This window comes from Habropoda laboriosa, unplaced genomic scaffold, assembly GCF_001263275.1.
Source record: "Habropoda laboriosa isolate 0110345459 unplaced genomic scaffold, ASM126327v1 scaffold210, whole genome shotgun sequence".
Taxonomy (NCBI): domain Eukaryota; kingdom Metazoa; phylum Arthropoda; class Insecta; order Hymenoptera; family Apidae; genus Habropoda; species Habropoda laboriosa.
In genome coordinates this window covers 979,370-999,826 of record NW_017100373.1, presented here as the reverse complement: position 1 = coordinate 999,826, position 20,457 = coordinate 979,370, and the positions used below count along the sequence as shown (strand labels likewise).

Below are 20,457 nucleotides of genomic sequence, written 5' to 3'. Positions count from 1 at the left end.
GACGCAGAGAAAAAAAAAACGTATCAGCGTCACCCATACTAAACAGATGGTTACTATGTTATTTCAATATATGTATACATATATTTATATTAATCTGCCTCGGTATGTTGATTATTTTTGCTGTTACTATTACACAGACACATACTCATTTCTCCTTATAATCCAACAAAACAATTTGCCTTCTCTCGGTATGCTGAACTTTGACACATGCAAGTAATAAAGGAAAAAATCCGAAACTAAAAAATAACTGTATTTTTCGGTTGTGCCACAAACCATGCTTGTGAAGCCCTAACACTTGCAGTTTTCCGTACAGATAAAATCTAATGGGGTAAAATCAGGAGAACGAGCTGGCCACCTCACAGTTCCTCGTCGTCCCATCCAACGTCCTCTAAACATCCTATCTAACACAGTTCTTGCACACGTCGAATAATGCTACGGGCAACCATCATGTAATGTTTACGTTCGAATGCGAACATATCACTCGATGTTCTTGAGTATATCTGTAGAAAATTATAATTATCTTTGGACGGAAATATCGCGAAATTGAATGAAGGGAATGGTGTGATTATTAAGGTCGTTGAATTTGCTTTTTCTCTCTGTAGCAACACCTATGCACTGCCATCAGAGAAATGGATTAACCGCGAATTCTTGCTAATCCTCATAGAGATTCCGGTTTGTATATACTTATGTACATATAGAACTTCTAACCCGAGTCTTTCCAGTCCCTTCCGCCTTATGCAATTAAAAATGTTAATCCGAAAACATCGTAGTAGATAGAAACATAGACGAATAAGTTGGTAAATTGGCCCTGTGCCAATATAAAAAAAAAAGAAATGTCTTTCCAGTCCCTCCTGCGTATAAGGCACGGGTCTCCTAGAAAGCCTTACTGACGAGTCCACTGGAAAGCCCAGGACGAAACACCCTCAACTTTTCCTTTTTCGCCCATCCTCCTCACTATTAGTTTCCTTCATCCCTTCAACTCTTTACAAGAATATTGAAAAAAAATAGGATTCCATTAAAAAAAATAACAATGACCTTGAGGAAAAACCGTTCCCATTATTACATGTGCCCCCTGAAATAGTGTAACTTTGTCCTGAAAAGTTTTTTCATACAACAACAAATGAAGCAGATATTTAGGTGATCCCATTTAGCTGAGCCATCCTGTATAACTTTCATTAATCCAGTGGTTATTCTTGATGAATGATTATCCCTTTATCGATCCTCTTCGATCACCTGTTACTACTTTTTTATCCTTCAGAAAGGTAATAAGAATATTTCGCAAAGATAATGCAACTCCTTTGGGAGTGGAAAGGGATATAGAGTAAGGACTATGTGTCAGATAATGAAATATTCATAGTCGATTAATATTCTGCAAGATCGTTTAATTATCAAGCTGACAAAGCAGAGCCAATCCTCTTTTGATCCAATGACTGACAGGATAGTCAGTATCTATGAGTATCGATAGGACATAGTTGGTGGAATGTCCAGTTGTCTTGAGAACACCAAAACGCGCGGAAGTAATGTAAAGGGGACATAAGTATCGTTTCCCTGCACGAAGCGTGTCTATTACGCATGGCTTCATCCAAATGATCGGCATAGAATCCCACAGAATTTTTGGGTAACTTTCAGCGAGCAGCATGCTTCTCATATCCCATCTCGCACCGGCCAAAAACATACCATAAACGTAAACACCATCGATTGGCGATTTATTTAACTCGTAAGCTGGAAGTATCTGGCGAATAAGAAAGAAATTAAATGTGGACTTGAAGTTGAAGCGCGGTCAACTTAAACTTGAGATGAACATATGTATGTATAGAATATTTGCAATGAAAACCTCGTAGTCGAAATCGATTCTGTCGATAGGTATCTTGTATTTCCTCGCATAGTTTTGTGTTGTTGCTGTAAGGAAGGCATGTACGAACGAGAATCCAGATATCCAAAACGTTGTTGGTTTATCCTCTTTCAGCCATTTTCGAAAGAAGTTTAATCGATCGAGAAAGTCATTAACGAAGTTTGGTAATGGTTTCAAACTCGGATAAGCGCAGGCTTTTACCCAAGATGGTGGAATTCTACTGCTTAATATGTGAACAGCTAAAATCTATTATAACCATAGACCGTGGAGTGTTTTGTGATTGCCTAAATGATTTGATCTATTTATTAAAAGATTAGATTTAGCCATTTACCTCTAATGCAGGAGTCATCACTATCAATCCATTTACAGCTTTCTCTAGCATCATGAGAGATTGGCGGATTTCGTTTAAAAGAGTGTTGTATCTATCCATCTCTTGTATCAGAACAGTATTCATAGATTCCATGTACATAACAGGATAGCGCTTTTGAGCTTCTTCGATGTCGAATAGGTCGGGCATTCTATCGTATATATCTTTTTTCATATTTAACAAGATTTCGTCTTGCTTGGAGGTACTTCCAACCGCCATTGTTCCCTGAATCAGCATCATGGATTGAAAGAAATTATTTGCCAGCTCAAGATCTCTCGCGATTCCTGCATTCATGTGCAATCCAAGCACTTCTGGTGGTGGATTTAAGGGGATTGCTTGAATTTGTTTGATATAATCTTCGAATTCATTTCTACAATATACATATACAATATACACAGGATGTCCCGTAACTGGTGGTACAAGCGAACAAGGGGTGATTCTACGTGAAAAACTGAATCGAAAATGTAGAATAAAAGTTTTTCATACGAGGCTTTGTTTCTGAGAAAATTGAATTTAAATATTTAAATTGTTACAATGTATTTATACAAACTGTTACCTCTGCTCATATTTTTACGTTGATAAACAGTGATAATGTCACATTTCGCAAAGAAATAGTCTACGCAGAGGATAGTGTAAATCTGCAGCTAACAGAAAGAATGGTACAAAATATCGTATCATCGGTCCATAACTCTCCGATTTAAAGAACAAAGATTTGTATGCGTTAACAGATGTTACTTTCAACAATTCGATGAGTAATGTAAATTTAAATTAAGGAAATCGTTAATAAATATATTATCAATACTTTTCATGAAATTAGTATCGTTTATTAGTACAAACGTAAAGCCGAGAGCACGTGTACTCGACAAATTTTCAAACTTATTTTTCTCGAAAACAAAGGTTCTTATGAAATAATTTTATTCTACATTTTCGATTCAGTTTTTCACGTAGAATCACCCCCTCGCTTGTACCACCAGTTACGGGACACCCTGTATATAATGTGTAGAATATCGAAATAGTTAATCTTGGTCTCTATCCGAATGAAAAAGGTATAAGCTTTGAGAGTAATTGAAATACCTCTTTGGTAAAGCATATTCGGGTCCGATATCGGCGAAGGCATAATTTGGATCAGTAATTACATTTTGATTGTAAAAATCTTCTAATATCGTGTTGAGGCATCTTCGATCTCTGTCATCCGTCACTCGGCCACCGTAATTACATTCACCCGTTAGGTATACGATTGCTTTGAAGGGAACATCTTCGTAGTCGTTTATGTATAACTGAAGTTGCTGAGCGGATATCTGAAGATCGGATTCATTGAAACCTGCACATCACGAAACCGTATCTCTTCGATTGTCAACCGCATGTGACGTGTCAACGCTTTTTTTTCTTATTTTTTCTAAACAGAGGAAAGATTAATTAACCATATTTTATGTTCCAACCCTGGGCACCATAATTCCGTCGCTCTTGCACCACAGCATGAAAAAAGCACAACGCATAAAGCAGCTTTGAGTGTGATCTTTTCTTGTTGGGCTCCTTGTCAAAAAAATCAGCGTCCTTTGTTGCCTCAGCTTTGTAGGATCTAGCGTATTAGATAAGCGTTCATTGTTTATTCCTTGTGTAGTAGATTTATTCACTCGACCATGTGTTCATTGGCTATTCAAGTGATGTATTCGTGCAGGCTTTTACCTCAAGATGTTATTTTGCAACCCAGTCGGCGGTTCATTGGTCATTTTGACACCATTCTGAAGGATAGTAATTGGGAAATGGTCAGAGGGGTAGCTAGTAAGCCATAATCGAAAATTGGCATGGGTATTCGAAGGATCAAAGCGTTCGCAGGTGGTTTCTAATACGGGCATCCAAGAAGCAGCCAAGTGACAATTTTGCAAGCACACCCATTCACCCTCGAGTTGCGCGTTCTCGATTAGTTTTTGAGCGATCGGTCCTTGACCTTGTCCAAGCGAGATCGAATGGAATTTTTCAATAAAATTCATGCTCTCGGCAAAGGTGGTCAGTGCTTCCATTGGATCAGAACCCGGAGATAAGATAAAGATCAATGGTATCAGAGAATTCGAATCTCCATAGGATTTGGAGATATCAAAGGGCGGCGGTACCACAAAAATCAAACCCATTCCAACTTCAACGAATCGTTGTATCTGCGTAAAACGCAGGTATTTAGTATAGGAGGATAAATAGAAGTATAATAGGATAGGATTGATTCACTTTACCATGATCATCACTTTGTCAGTTCTGATCATTCTTGTTAAGATCAGCTGTTGAAAGGGTGTTAAACTTCTTCCCCATGGATCTGGGATCGGTGAGTCTTCCGGATTGGTTAAGTCATAATACTGTTTCCATCTGTTCAAATTACGCGTGAAGTGCGATTGAAAATTGACGAAGCTCGGTAGAATATGTACCCTGGAAATTTCTCCCCAGGATTTATCCGGAAGCCAGTCAGACCCTGGATTGTCTGATACAGCAGCCAACGCGACACCACCGGACAGAAAGAAGGATATTTCCTCTCTCGTCAGCGCCTTTTCTGTCATCAAGATCGTCGTATATAAGACGAACGAGTACAAGAGCTATTCAAGGAGCAATTGCGATCGAAGGTTAAATCGATAAGTGTTTAAGATATTGAATTAGTGATTAGCAGGTGTGATTTGTATTATACAGGGTGATTCACCTAACTTGACGACTTGAAATTACTCGTAAACTATTTGCTGTACGAAATAGTGTATGAAGCAAATGTTGCATAATTTCAAGGGGGAGATATGTTACAATAATTGTTTTTTTCTACATTGTTTTTATACATAAAGTTTGGAAGGTCACCGTGATTTTTTTAAATGAAACACCCTATATTTCTTTCCGGCAATTAAGAGAGCATTAAAAGTGAGTAAATAAATATTAAGATATCGATTTCAATAGAATAGAATTTCTATCGTAAATATCTCAATAAATACTCATTTTAGATATACAGTAATGTGTCTATAAGTGTCAGTCCGCAAGGAACCTAACATGACACGTGTAAAGTCAGGGACTCTGTTTTCGAGCCTCGCTAATAGAAAAATATAATTTCTTTAATTTTTACTTTTTTTCATCTGGAATTTTATTTAACATCATGTTGGTGAGATTTTTCTGATGAAAATGATATCAAACACGATATAATTTGAACAACATTTACTTATTAACACGTTCACTGTCGCGCCAGATTTACAGGTTGCTGTCAGGCGGCCACAAGAAAATACATTTTAAGCATAGGATTATAGTATTATGCTTTATAATTTTTCTTTTTTTCAATTGGAAATAATGTCTAGCTAGCTATGACGTTCAAAATTTTTAGTTGACAACATTTATTTTATTTTAATTATTCTAAACATTTGAGGCACTCCACTCACTGATGACCACCATGGCCATATCGAGGAAACAATCTAATGTTAACACTTATTAAGTGATTAATTTAATTTCATAATATATCGCTTTGGATGAATTACAAAAACAAATTGCTAAAAAAATACATTAAATACCTGTACACATTATCCGTCGAATGTAGAGGGAGAGCCACCGTTTGGTTGCCAATTGTTTATTACATAGAGTCGGCCTACCGTTTGACTGCCAGTTGGAGAATCGGCCTACCGTTTGACTGCCAGTTGGAGAATTGGCCTACCGTTTGACTGACACTTGTAGAATCGGGCCACCATTTGACTGACACTTGTAGAATCGGGCCACCGTATGACTGACATCTGCAGAATCGGGCCACCATTTGACTGACACTTGCAAAATCGGGCCACCGTTTGGCTGCCAATTAGAGAATCGGCCTATCGTTTGGTGGGCTGTCTGGGGAAAAGGGTTACATCGGGTAATTTATCAGAAGCTTGTAGCGAAGGTATATTTTGATAAAAATTACACTGTGTCAGATTTAGAAAATACATTTCAGTGTATTTATTATGTTAGAAATATTGTGTTATCAACAAAATATACCTTCGCTACAAGCTTCTGATAAATTATCCGAATGTAACCTTTCTCCCCAGAGAGCCCACCAAACGATAGGCCGATTCTCTAATTCGCAGCCAAACGGTGGCCCGATTTTGCAAGTGTCAGTCAACTGGCCGCACGATTCTACAAATGTCAGTCATACGGTGGCCCGATTCTACAAATGTCAGTCAAATGGTGGCCCGATTCTACAAGTGTCAGTCAAGTGGCCGCACGATTCTACAAGTGTCAGTCAAACGGTAGGACGACTCTATGTGATAAACAATTGGCAACCAAACGGTGGCTCTCCCTCTACATTCGACGGATAATGTGTACAAGTATTTAAAATATTTTTTTAGCAATTTCTTTTTGTAATTCATCCAAAGTGATATATTACGAAATTAAATTAATTACTCAATAAGTATTAATAAGTAAATGTTGTTCAAATTATATCGTGTTTGATCTCATTTTCATCAGCAAAATCTCACCAACATGTTAAAAAAAATTTCAGATGAAAAAAAGCAAAATTAAAAAAATTATATTATTCTATTATGAATTGTCGAACCGTGAAATCTCGTAAAAGAAACCGGGTGGTGTAACATTACACGCTTGACTGACAGCGAGCGAGATAACGTAGGCGCAGCAATGGCATAGACCATAGGCGCAGGACCATCTATACTGACACTTATAGAATCCAAACTAGCTGACACTTGTAGAGACATTACTGTATTACACCTTAATATTTATTTACTCAGCTTTTAATGCTCTCTTAATTTCCGGAAAGAAATATAGGGTGTTCCATTTAAAGAAATCATGGTGACCTTCAAAACTTTATGTATAAAAACAATGTAGAAAAAACAATTATTGTAATATATGTCCCCTTTGAAATTATGCAACTTTTGCTTCATACACTATTTCGTACAGCGAATAGTTTACGAGCAATTTCAGATCGTCAATTAGGTGAATCACCCTGTATATACAAGGTGTCTCATTTAAATCGACCCACTCGAATATCTTCTAATGAATAGAAACTAATGATTTTTTTCCATAAGTGGTTTAATACTTTTGTATAGGGAATAACGAACTGCAACGATTAGTGTATTAAAAAATATATGATTCCATTTAAAAAAAAACAATGTTGACCTTCATATATCCTCTACGCATCCATATAGAAAAAATCTACTCACACCAGATAATGTGCCCCCTGAAACCATTTAACTTTTGTCTAAACCCTTTTTTTAGTATCATCAACAGTTTTGAAGATATTCGAGTGGACCGATTTAAATGGGGCACCTTGTATACAGATGCACGTACGTAAGTATGTATATACCTTGTCCTTTTCGAATAATGATCTACAGACGTTTTGGTACAAGTTATAAGTGAAAGTTTCACGTAGAAACGCGAGTCTCCTTTCGAAAACTTTACTCTTGTTTGCGGTATCGATAGAAATGACGTACAAGTTGATGAACCACGTCAAAGAATATTGGTACATTGGATCGATGTTGGGTAGGTCGGTGATCGTATAGTAAAGGGCAGAGCTGTGTTTTGCTATAGGCCTGTAATTTTGTCGGAACCCTTCGATCTGTGTCTCCGTTTTAATCGCGGCAGCTTGCTTCTTCAATATGTCGGTCGAAAGAATCTTGGACGAGTCTAAAATCTCTATAGCTTCCTCGTCCTCTAAGATACTAGCTCCGGCTACTGATAAAGTTTTCAGTATATTATCCTCTACTTGCTTTAAGGCTTTCTTGTTCGCGGCACTCTGTACGATTAAATATTCTCGCTTTTCTTGCAAATCTGGCCTCTCTTTCGCCACTACGATACCCAACAGCTGATCCTCCAGAGCACCTATCGTTAACGCGAAATTGATCAAAGTGACTTTGTTGAAAATTTCTGGTAGGTAATGCGGATTGCGTAGCTTTGTCGTCACGTACAGTTTGAATCGCAAACTGTATTCGATTACTTTCTCGCCGAGCGTGATGTACCATATGCCACCCATCTTATATATAGCTTTGGTTAATATCGGATCTAGGGCTGGTGGCAGATCTTCGAGGACGTTCTCTATCAGTACCGGTTTTCCTAAACAGACTTATTCATTAGATTGTTTCTTGTGGCATAAAACGAGTGTGTACAGTGTACAGTGGAACCTCGATAACTCGAAAACCTCTATAAGACGAAAATTTTGTTCATTCCCTTCCACTCCGCTGTGAAAATCTCTACAACTCGAAATGAAACTTCCATTAACTCGAATTATTTGTCGAATGTTTAATCTGTATTTTACTTCTACAAGTCAAAGTTAATTTCTATATGTATATGTATATCAGTCAATCGATCCAACAGGATTAACGGTTCAACGATCGTCAATTGTTTATTTATTTATAGAAATAAACAGTGTATGCATTTCGATCACGAAAGCAGTTTGCTGTGAAAGATTCAAGGAATCAGTTAAAGCATAGTTCTATCGTTTCTCATTCTTTTCTCCGGATTATATGTGTAACAAAATTAATTCTAAACGCAAGCGGAAAACATTAACATTAGCTGATAAAATAAACATAATTGAAACAGTAAAAACTGGATCAAGAAAGAAAAAGGATATGGTTAATGACCTCTCTTACTTGAAAACTCGATAAGTCGAAACCTCTATAACTCGAAGATTTTCTCCCTTCCCTTGAGGTTCGAGATATCGAGGTTCCACTGTGTGTATTCGAAAAATCCACTACCATATTCCAGAGCTAGTTCTATCACGTTCATATAAGCGGTATTCGTCAGTTTAACAATTTCGAGTTCATTCTGCTTCTCCATGTTGCGAATCCATTTATTCGCTTGGCTCTGAGGGTCGACAAACAAGCTGCACCTCTTCGAGTTGTCCATGATAATGGCATTCTCGATGGAGAACGAATCCCGAGGTAGACCAAATATATTCCAAGAATTGATTTTTACCTCCGTTCCAAGCACCTCAACGAAATCGTAATGCTCCGAGTATGGGATTTTCAATTTTTCAACATACTCTTTCCATTTCTCTAAGCTCTCGTCACGATAGCTGGTGCTGAATGGCCCTAGGTACGCTATCATGCCGCACGAGATTAAAATATCGCCAGGCAAAGTATCGTAGGATTTTTTTAAGTTCGCTGCTGCCGTCAACCAACGATTCTTCTCTCCTCCCAAACCGCTAATTAATTTTTCCGCACGAATTAACTTGTTTCTGCAGTTTGTTACCTACAGCAATTGGTAGTATTTCGTGGATTGACATTTATGTAGCACTCTACACCTCTTTCTACTAAAAAGGAGAGACGTTTCGTTTTTCTTTTACATACCTCGGTCTCCAATTCGATCTTTTTAGCGAGTGTCACTTGTAAATTTTCATTGAGAATTCGCAATTTTTCGGTCAACTCAGCCAACATTTGCCGTCGCTCATTTAAAAACTTTATGGTCTTTTCATAGTCACTTTGCGCATTTTCGAGTTTCGCTTTCTTCGGTGCAACCACCTTGGCCACCTCGTCGTACAAAACCATAGCTCTTACCCATTTGCAAAGACCTTCGGCTGCTGAGGATGCTCTCGCTACGACTTTCGGTTCGAAATTCTTATCCGTCATGTAGATTGTTTTTATTTCCTATCAGTAGAAGAATACATCGTGTTCCTTGTGTCGCAAAAAAGAAAATACCTTGGAAAAGTGGTAATCGTCGGATCTAACCTGAATTATATGCGAGGGAATATTGTCTTTATCGTACTGACGTAAGGTTTCCAGAAATCTCATGTCGCCTAACAAACGTTTGCTTGGTGTCCAGTAGTCCAACACTTTTTTACCGGTAGCCGGATCCTCGATTCTGGCGGCAGGTATGCCCATCATCACGCACACTGCAGCCATTACGAGCTTCACTCCAGCAGGAGGACTTCTCATTGTCCTTACGACCGTTATGTCAGCCGGCTTTAGAGTGTTCAGGGCAGCTAAGATCAGGCGAGAAAGGATTAATAAACCCCGCTATACACCTATGTATCTATCGTCTATACCTATCGCGTCCTCCAGTGCTGGCAGGGCCGCCGCTAAATCCTTCTCGCACTCCGTTTTCAAAGTCATCGCCACCTCGGCTTGTACGTTCGCCATGTCTTCGTCCCTCTTCACCAAGATTCTCGCTTTTTCTATACCGATATTTTCCGTCTCGATTTCCTTCATAGTATCGGCAGTTTCTTTTGCAGATGCCTCCAGTTGTGGTCGTAATTGTGAAAGCGTTATTCTCATCTGACTAATTTGTGCGGCTGTGAATTCTAGTTTGTCTAATCCGTTGATATAGCGGTCTCTGCGATGTGATGCAACGAATAATAAATTATCTGTCGTTTCTGTTGTTTATTACATTCCTTGTTGATTTCCTACCTAGCGAGGCTGAGTTCTTCCTGTTTCTCCTCCATCAATTCAGCATATGTCCGTATGAGATCGAGAAAACTAGCTGTTGTCACGTATGTTCGTCTACCGGTGACGTTGTAAAACTCTACGCTAATATCTTTAGCACAAATGTGGAAAAACTTGCACGCGACTACGGCGTTGATTTTCACCTGTTCGTCGACATTGACGCCAGTAGTGCTGCGTAGTGCTACTTGTTCGAGAGCATCTTCGGGCCACACGTCGAACCAGTCGATCGTGCAGCAGTTTACGAGACTCGGATAAAGTCGGAGTCTGATTCTGAAGGTGTCACCGATAGGGCTGAAGCAGAGCATTATGTGCAACTTTTCTCTACAACGGTTCACAAAGTAGGCAAGAATCGACAGCACCGATATGTCCAAGTTACGATTGCCACCCTGGGCGGCTAAACGCGTCATTTCGATGATTTCTTGTCTTTCTTCCACGGTGAAGAGATTTGGTACCTCGCCAGAATTTAACAGACTGTCGATATCGTTTAGGAAACTTTCGGTTTTAATTTGTCCCTCGGCGAGTAGGAATATGAAATCCTTGTCTGCACCACCGGAATTCATCAGTACCTACATATATATATATATGGATGTACATACATACATACACTCACTCCGCGATATTTCGCGATACATTTCACCTTTACGACACGAACCTTTTTTATATCGTCTCGCCATTCTTGTATACCATATGCACTACCGATCTCTGGCTGAAAGAGGCCGTGACCAATCATGCTAGAAGCCAATTTCGTCAAAGTTTGCCTACCGGATCCACCTACGCCAACCATCAGCAGACTGCCGCAAGGGATTACCAATATACGGCAAATTCTTGCAAGATGTTCGAGAGCGTAACGGAAAAGAACAATGTCCATCTTATGTCTGTGCGTCAGATTGTACTCTTCGAGACAACCAATCGCTACTTGGGTATATTCTTCCATCGATTTTACCTCTGCATATCGGCGATCGCTTGGAATTGCGTCCACATCCATGAAATTGCCAAATATAAGACTTTGTAGGCTCTCGTGTGTTAACTGTTCGTCGAACTTTGGTAGATGATCAAACACCGCGTCGAACGTTTCTTTCAGATTCACTCCTACCACTTCTTTCACCTTCAGGAACAGCCATTGTCGGTCCTGGTTATCAATCAGACGATCGCCAAACACCCTTAAGATTTCGTGAACCCACAGTTTCGTGAAATCTAACTTGGATTCTACGGAATCCTCTTTGATCATCGTGCAACCGGTTATCACGCGAGTGAAATCGCGCAAGTTGAAGAGATAATGAGATTTGGCCGGTGTCGGTTTCAGCTCTCCCTGCGCGTTCACAAAAATGTTCATGGTCGCGTTCACGATCTCCATAATCGTCGGCATAACTGCCGTGGTGAAACCGTTTCGTTGCAAACCTATGAACGCAATGCTCGTGAAAATTCGTATGATAGTATCCTCGGAGAAATTGCTTATGCTGTACAGGTTGAAATGTCTCAAAAATCTTCTGTACAATTCTTGCCTGCTACCTCCTGGTGGAGTCATCGCGCAGACGAACATCGTGTCGTATATATGAATCGTTTCCGGTTTCTTCAAATTGAACCAAATTCTATGATCGAAGAATTGTCGGAGTAGCTCGATAGGTGGTTGGGCACCATATATTTCCTTCGCAGGCATGTTAACATCGTCGATGAACACTATGCAGTGAGTACCTGGTAAAGGACCAAACTGGTTTCTCCGTCTTTTGTATAGTTTCAATACGATTAATTCTTGCGTCTGTGCAGCCGTAATATTCGGGGTGAAGGTAATGAAGGTTGGTAGATATTTCTCTTGGTTTAATTTGTTCATGATCAAATCCTTGATGTAGAAACTTTTACCGGTGCCAGTTTCCCCGTACAAGAGGAAACGTCTGCGATACTCGATGTGTTTGAGGAATAGACTTTGATATTTAACCGTATCAACGGTGGGAATCATCAACTGAACGATGCTTCTGGTCTCTGAATATTCTTCTTGCCTGGCCAGATCCGAGAATCGCCTCCACGCGCCCCTCCCTCGATACGTGTAAAAGCAGTCGTGAATCAAGTCATCTCCTGGAATCGAGATCAGGGAATCTAGGAGAAATCCTGGAAGTGGATGTTCGGATTGCTCGTTCTTCCAGAAGGTCAAATAGAACGCGTTAAATTTGATCCGTGAATGGTAATCTAAAGTTCCAGCGGCTCCCCAGACGATCGATAGTAACATAGTTGCCTGTAACCAAGGCAAAATAAATTGGTCGAACGTTTTCCGATTGTCTTCGACTGCGTCTTCCATGAACATCTCGAAAAGTTTCATAGTGGACACGACCTGATGAATTTGACCGGCGTTGATGGTCATGTGACAGGATTTTCGAATAAAATCCAAACACGGATCGACTAGCCAGTTGAATAATTCTTGGATATTTTCTTCGTAGCCTTCCTTCCACTCACCATTCAATTCGTTTATCCAAGAACGAACGAACGGCCTCCAGCCAAGGACACGCGGCTCCACGTATATCATTCCGCAACGGGACACTGTAGCGGGAGACGCGTGCAAAAGATCCATCGCTTCGAAGATCATCGACATCACGCTAGACATTTGCATCACCTCACCTGACGTCAAACACAGTTTTTTATTGTCGTCCAGAACGGTATTCAGATTCTCGATCCAGATAGCGTCGACCGGTCCGTCGAAGATGATCCATTTTCTGTCAGGCGTCTCTTCGGTACAGTACAATCGAAAGGCAACTGCGCACACACCGTCAGTCCATTCAGAGGAAACCGGGTCGAAGAATCCATAGAGCTGTCCGGACGTTATAGATTTTGGATTGATCGTGTAATATTTTGTGATCGCTCCGTGTTCGTCGCCCCATTCGTTCATCAAGGTCAACGCATCGGCCAGGGTGTGAAGAACCGAGGTTTTCCCGCCGAATGGTTCTCCGACGAGCATAAATCCGTGACGAACAATCATCATTTCGAATGTTTGTATGATTTTCAAGAGAAAACCATCAACTGGCTGTAAGTTACGTTTACCGGCTATCTCATGAACAGCTTTTAAAAGCACGTCGTAACTCGGGGACGGAAGTTCCAATCCAGGGAATAAATCGGAGACAATGCCTTGAAATAGTGGAACGTCATGTGCTAAAAACTTTGGTAGATTCACGTCGATCACGGATCTGAGTAAAAGTATCGATTCGTTCTCGTCTGGGAATTGCAGTTTAATATTTTGAGCCGCTGTTAATACCGTTTTTACGGCTCGCATGCCATAATCGTAGTGAGATTGCGTGGATAATTGTTCGGAGCACAGCTTGTACGTAGTCACGATCTTCGTGGAAAGTTCTCGGGCGGTACTGAACCCGGACGAGTAAAGAAATATTTCTCCAATCATAGCGTAATCTGGCACCATCATTGCCACCGTTCTAAAAAGCACCTTCAGATTATCAGGAAGCTCTGACCGACCCGCGTACCCGGGATTCATTGTGATGCAAACATAAACGGCAGGATTCAATCTTAATTCGGTGCCTTCGAGGATAAACGTGTCGACTTTGCCGCGTACAGCTTGGATGATGCAAAGAATTTGTTGCGCGACTACGGACAATACTTCTAGTTCGATTCTATTGAACTCGTCAAAGCAGGACCAGGCACCGCATGAAGCGAGACCTTTGAAAAATTTCCCCATGTTTTTGTAGTCGAGACCCTCGGAACAATTGAAGACTACACATTGTACGGCTATCGCTCTGCTCAAATCTTTTGTCGTTTCCGTTTTCCCGGTACCGGCTGGACCTTCTGGTGCTCCATTCAAGTGTAACGAGTACGCTCCGATTAACGTGCGATAACACCTACGGAAACGTTTCATTAGATTTACTTTTTCTAAAGTTTCCCATCTACATCATCTCGACAACCACACCTGTCCGTTAGTGGAGTGATAACCAGTCGAGAAGTGTTTCCGATGTACTCGTACGCATAAGCTACACTCGCGTATATAATTCGAACGAATACGTCGTCTTGCCAATAGTAGCGCAGTTGCGCCAACCATTCAAAGTCAGTCTCGTGCGCGATCTTCTTGTCGATCAGGGACTTAACCACATCCATAGCATGTACATCCAACGTGATCAAAGCATTCAATGCAGTTCGATTTTGCCTGGATAACTGTCCTGCGCACATAATTACCGACTATAATACCGGCGAAAACTTCTAAAAAACCTAATCTACCTCTAACCAGCTGAACCATCTCTAAAATTTGGGATCGAAGTTTCATGTGGAGTGTTTCCATTGTCGACGGAATGTGAGTCATAAGGCTGTTCTGGACTTCCATGCTCCAGTATATTTGAGCGACACATAGAACGACCATACCAGGCCATATACGCACCCATACCACGCGTCTATTTACCTCATAATCGAGATAGCTCATGAGGATTTCGTGCCTTACAGATTTTACCATTTGTTCCTCAACCTGTGCAACCTTGAGATCTCATACTATCCCATATCATGTGTATTCCATGAAATATTACTAAATTTTACATACTTGAACGAGCCACCGTTCTACGCAACCCCTTGCCGCCGCGGTTGAGATCTTCTCTTGCAACCTGACTTCCTCATTGTCTTCGCTAAACATCGAACATATCTCCAATTCTTCATCAAATCTATCAAATTATACTTCAGTAAGGCATTATCGTAAAACAGGAAAAATCGAACAATTGATAGCTCTGCATAGTTTACCGCAGTTTGTTTATTCCCTCGAAACATTTTCGAAGATGTGGTTGAACCCGGAAAGGATCTTTTGTCTCAGACAGTATCTCTAGCATATCGTCGTTGCTTAAGAAGAAAAATCGTGCAAAAAAGAGTCTCTTTTTCTCCAGGTAGTTTAGCACTCCGTCATTTACATTTTCCATTAATTCATTAGCCTCCTGCATGATTTCTAAAAGACCTACCTAGAAGACAGTAGTCATACCTGACTTTTTCCGCTCGTGTAGAGTTGATTTTTAGGCTCGACAAAACTTACTGAGCCTGCAGTTTCTTTGACTCGAGGATCTTTCGCAACACCATTCATCGAGCTACGAAATATTCTGTCAACTTGAGAGAACAATACCTCCTCCTCCGGGAGCTGAGCTACGATGTCTTTGCTCGAAAAAATCGGCAATAGATACATCCATTGTACTTGCACCTAGCAAAGAAGCGTAAGAATATATGTAGGAGGGGAGATAAAAAGAGAGAATGGAGTTGTTAAAAATACCTTGATCCATTCGTCGATCGTTGATTGTATGCGAAGTAAGAGAAAGTAAAAATCTTTAACGTCTTCTTCGATTAGTTTGACGAATGCGGAACCTCGCATCGCTTGAACTTTTACGATGTGATCCTCTAAGAGAGCTTGAATATCATCCAACTGTGTCAAAATGGTTACACCTGAATCTTTATAAGGTATACTGGTAAATACTACGCCATCCCATTCGTTGATCATCTTTGCCAGCAATTCTTCGAGCATCAGTTGTTTCGTCGCACTTATGCTTATCATTTCGTATCTTAATGGAATCGAAACAGGTTTGAAATAAGATTTAAAGCGCGGTGGAAAAAGAAACATCCTTATCATTTATTATACTTTTCCAATTCTTCCATTAAATCCATTTTAATAATTTTTCGGAATGTAGTTCCAGCATCGGGAGTAAGATCAAAGCCGGCTGTAACCGACATATCGTCCCAATGAATTTGTCGTAATGCAGGATTTCGAAAGACCGTCAATAAGGGTATGTATTGCTTAAACCACTTGATATCTTCGATAAACTGATAGCTAAGTTTCAAAGGGGCTGGCTGTTGAAATGGGTCCGGATCGTCCGGCCATCCCTGGAAACTAATAAAAATATTCACGCGTTCGAAATCAATAATGATTAATATTACGCATCCATTACCTATATGGATAATTCATCGCAAGTTCCATCTTTATTCTCGTCCCGTATTGTTTCCTGATTTTATTGAAGTCTGCGAAATATTCAGTCGTCTTGTTCTCGATATCACTTGAGTCCAAATACTCAAACGGTCCATCTAACCAAACGTCCCGATGTCTCTGCCACTGATAAGCACGATAAATTAATTGGTAATACGGCATTATAATTTCTTTCAGTTCGCTGATGCGCGGATATTCTGACAGAGGATATTGAAAAAGCTTCTCCTCGTCGTTGATCCATGTCACCCTCTCGTCCATACGATCCAAGTCGCGTGCGAACTTTCGCATGTGTTCTATGTACTCTCGTATGCGATTCTCATCGTCCATGTTGTTCATTATATACAATCTGTGATCAGAACAAGTTGACAATATACCGTGTACATTGGAATTCGAAATCGCATTAATGAAACTGTCGCAATAGTTCACCTAGGGAACATGTTCTCGACATCGTCGTTTAAATCTTCGATTTTTCTGCGAAGCTTTTCCTCCAATTCAAATTTAATTTGTTCGTACATGGCGCTACTTTGTTCGAATATCGGTCTTATTCGCTTTAGCCAGTGAATGGTAGTATTATTTAATTCAATGTGGTCTTTGGTTAACGACGTCATTCCGATTAACGACGCCATCATGCGCAATGATAAAGTAATTTTCTCCTCTAACGACCTCATTAACGTTGACGCAGCCATCAACAGATATTCACCTAAAATTGAATTATTCCTTTTCATTATGTACATCCTCCAGCATACTATGTACTACGCTTTTTCTATCCAAACGTTCACCTAATTCAAGTAACTCTTTTGTAGTGGTAGGAACATTTGCGACAAGTTCTCTTATGCCTTTGAATGTATTACAAATTTCAAGATTATAGTTTCGGTGACTTCTCACCAACTCCTCGATGATCAGTTTGCGCACTTTTTCTGTGGAGTAAAGGAGACCAGCCTTCGCCGCGACTTGATGAATTACTCCTAATGAAATGTATTCGTGATCCGGCTGAAATAACATATTTTTATGTAAATTTCCATTAACCTTTACCAAAACGAAAACATAGAACTTTACCATGCCATTTATTTCTCGAATAAATTCGTTAAAATCTTCAACCTTGGTCACGCATTCTTGAAAACTATGCCCGGTGCTGAGATAGGCGGTGATGTTGCTGTGCGTTTCCGGATCAAAAACGACTTTAAACTTCTCATACAATTTTTCCACATAATCGTTGAACGGTTCGAATGTATTCTGCAATACGTCTGCAAGACGACGATGTGCTTCTTCTAAATACCATTCTGGTAATGTAACTTTAATATGTTCACGTTGAATTTTCACACCGATCCAAGACTCCAATGGTGGTAATTGCTGACCTACACAACTGATCTGATCAATGATCGCATGAAATGCGCTATAAATTTCACGCATTCTTGGACTAAAATATATTTCGTTATTCTCGCATTTTAATTGCAACTGCAAAATAAAAATACCATCGAATAATTATTTCTTTTTTTCGTTCGCTCGTTTGTTCATTTATTTGACTATGATATGTTTAAATCGTCCTCCCTGAAGTTACGTACAATTATCACTCGAACGATCTATCGATCGATTAATCGAACGATAAAATTTAAAGCTTTCCGTTATCGATAATCGAACGACAAACATTCGTTTTTCATACCTTGAGAAGAGGCATCTTTTGTTCGTCACTTAAAATTTCGAGCAAATATTCGATGCTACTTATGATTCGTGTGATCACTTGCAGCGCGAGCAAGTTGTTTGCGCAGTTGAGAAATCCTGGTAAAGAGAGCGGGGGAACGTCGTGAAGATAGCGGGGCTGAGAAATTAGTCGCACGATGTCACCGTAGTAAGTAGTACCGATTCCGAGCGCGCCTTTTTTTGTATCGTTCTCCACTAAGTCCAAAAACCTACAATCGTTCAGAAAAGTTATATTATACCTATATCAATTTTACTCGACTGATAATCGTGATAGTGTGCATGTGAGGTGCATAAGTTGTTTGATAAAAAAATACAAATGCAAAATATTAATCAGATTGCGCGTTAGTAGCGAGTCAGTGTTGTGTGCTAAAGGTGTGCTTAAATTTTCAAAAAAGTACATATACAAATATGCATATGTATGTATAACCTGTTGAAATCAAGATAATCCATCTCCAACCGGTAACGTCCAAAGTTACAAATCCACTGCGGCATCGAAGTATAGGCCTTGACTACTATGTTTCTCATCAGTCTGTGCGGTAAGTAATACTTTTTCCTAAGAGCGCACCGATTTCTCAAATACTTGGGATAAAGCTCTGTTCGTCCAGCGAGCTTGTATGAAGGGATTTGTTGAAAATTTGTGTTACACGTTTCTTGACATATCACTCTTTGAACGGCTAAATCTTGCATTACATCTTCATAGCGTGTTTTCGTTTCAAGTATTTGACTTTCGAAAATATTTGTATATTTGTATTGTAGGCTGGTTGATATTAAGTTTCGTATATTGTTCTCCCATTCCTGGAAAACGTTCAACGTTAAATCGTGTGCGAAAACACTTGTGGTTTATTTTCGTTTGTGACCGACAGGACGCATTTTGAAAGCGCGTACAGGCAGCAGAGTATTCGCGGCCAATTTACCCGCGAATTCTTTCGTCTTTGTGAAGTAAAAGCTTTGCGGTCGCTCCAATTGGCATTCGCCAATAAAATCCTTTGCTTTTCTTTCATGACGGATTTTCGATTTCATGATCGCCATTTCTAATGCGTTTCGCGTCAATCTGCACTCATTCTGCGTCTTCGAAACGAAAAAATAATTTATCAAGTCAATCACATGTGCAGCAATTGCCATTATTAAAACGATTAAAGGAAAGAAGAACAGTATATACCCGTAGTATCTTAGCTTGATTATTGGAAAATTGCTCGACGTTCGGGCAAAAATTAAGACTCGGTGTTCTAGCTGCTTCGTAAGCTATGTCATCTTCTTCCCCATTCTCATCTGGCATTTTAAATATTTTTTTTCTATCCTGCTATTTCACAATTTTTCTGTCTCTATTTGGACACGTGTACTGTTCATCAAAGTTTCCAGCTGAATCACGGTATGAAATATCGTCGTTTGTTTTTATGACCGAGAAGAATCGAGGAGTTGTTCATAGGAAATTGGAATTTTTGGCCGTGAAATGCAAACTACGTTCAAATTAAATTACTACACGCAAATAATTCTTGCAAAAAGTTCACCTTTTTATTTCATATGTACACATATGTGACATGTATTCGTGTTCATTTTACAATTAGTATAGTTTAACAAACTGCAACGATTTCAAATAAATGCATAATGATTGTTGGCAATGAAACAATTATATTCCAATATACATACATACACATACTCTGACTGCCTGACTGACATACATGCCCCCCCCCCCCCCACACACACACACACACACATGCATACAGAGTGGTCCACGCAAAATTGTATCATGTTATAACTCTATTATCAGTGCAGTTACAGAAAAATGTCAAAGAAAAAAGGAGAATGGTTCAAAGAGTACTACATCCGTAGGACCGTGTATTCTTAGAAGTGCAATGGTGTACGTGCAATTAACAATTGCAGTATTTTTTTAAGTGGAAATGCATACTCTTTTTTACGTAGATAGATTCTTCTTGTCATTTTACGTAAAAAAGTAGTGGGGTAGAATGGAAAAAAAATTATTAGCTATTGAGATATTTAAAGAAAATGTCTTTATTAAAAATGCTCAAACGCTTCTCCATTACACTGTACACGTTTCAGACAACGCTTCATGGTAATTTCGTCATTGTTGCTCACCTAATTTAAGTCTTCTTGCATTTTTTCTATGGGGTTATTTAAAAGATAGGATTTATTCAAATCCTATACATTTTGTAGAAGATCTAAAAGAACGGATAATACTGTAATGCGCGACAATAACCAGAGATCACCTTAACTTAGTTAT

At 39.6% G+C, this 20,457-nt stretch overlaps 1 protein-coding gene across 1 annotated transcript; it reads right to left on the bottom strand.

Annotated features, from left to right (window-relative positions):
- Window positions 1-1,381: 1,381 nt before the first annotated feature.
- LOC108574843 (dynein heavy chain 12, axonemal) lies at window positions 1,382-19,494 on the bottom strand. The gene is made up of 29 exons (XM_017937490.1): window positions 19,378-19,494; window positions 19,104-19,286; window positions 18,646-19,013; window positions 18,181-18,427; window positions 17,577-17,975; window positions 17,300-17,510; window positions 16,947-17,220; window positions 16,486-16,866; window positions 16,179-16,427; window positions 15,816-16,101; window positions 15,585-15,746; window positions 15,302-15,513; window positions 15,108-15,225; window positions 14,802-15,035; window positions 14,490-14,755; window positions 11,241-14,421; window positions 10,553-11,154; window positions 10,192-10,478; window positions 9,875-10,128; window positions 9,497-9,793; window positions 8,903-9,398; window positions 7,516-8,261; window positions 4,445-4,798; window positions 3,906-4,372; window positions 3,641-3,798; window positions 3,294-3,540; window positions 2,184-2,589; window positions 1,835-2,098; window positions 1,382-1,732 (listed from the first exon to the last, which is right to left on the bottom strand). The coding sequence occupies exons 1-29, from the start codon at window positions 19,492-19,494 to the stop codon at window positions 1,382-1,384; spliced, it is 11,817 nt and encodes a 3,938-aa protein (XP_017792979.1).
- Between the last annotated feature and the right edge of the window lie 963 nt (window positions 19,495-20,457).

Excerpts from the sequence above, each read along its gene's own strand:
- LOC108574843 (XM_017937490.1), bottom strand. The coding sequence starts at position 19,494 with ATGCCAGATGAGAATGGGGAAGAAGATGACATAGCTTACGAAGCAGCT. Across the intron at positions 15,036-15,107 it reads TAGAACGGTGGCTCGTTCAA|GTTGAGGAACAAATGGTAAA; the intron begins GTATGTAAAATT and ends AAGGTTGCACAG. Across the intron at positions 11,155-11,240 it reads GGCGAGACGATATAAAAAAG|GTACTGATGAATTCCGGTGG; the intron begins GTTCGTGTCGTA and ends ATATATATGTAG.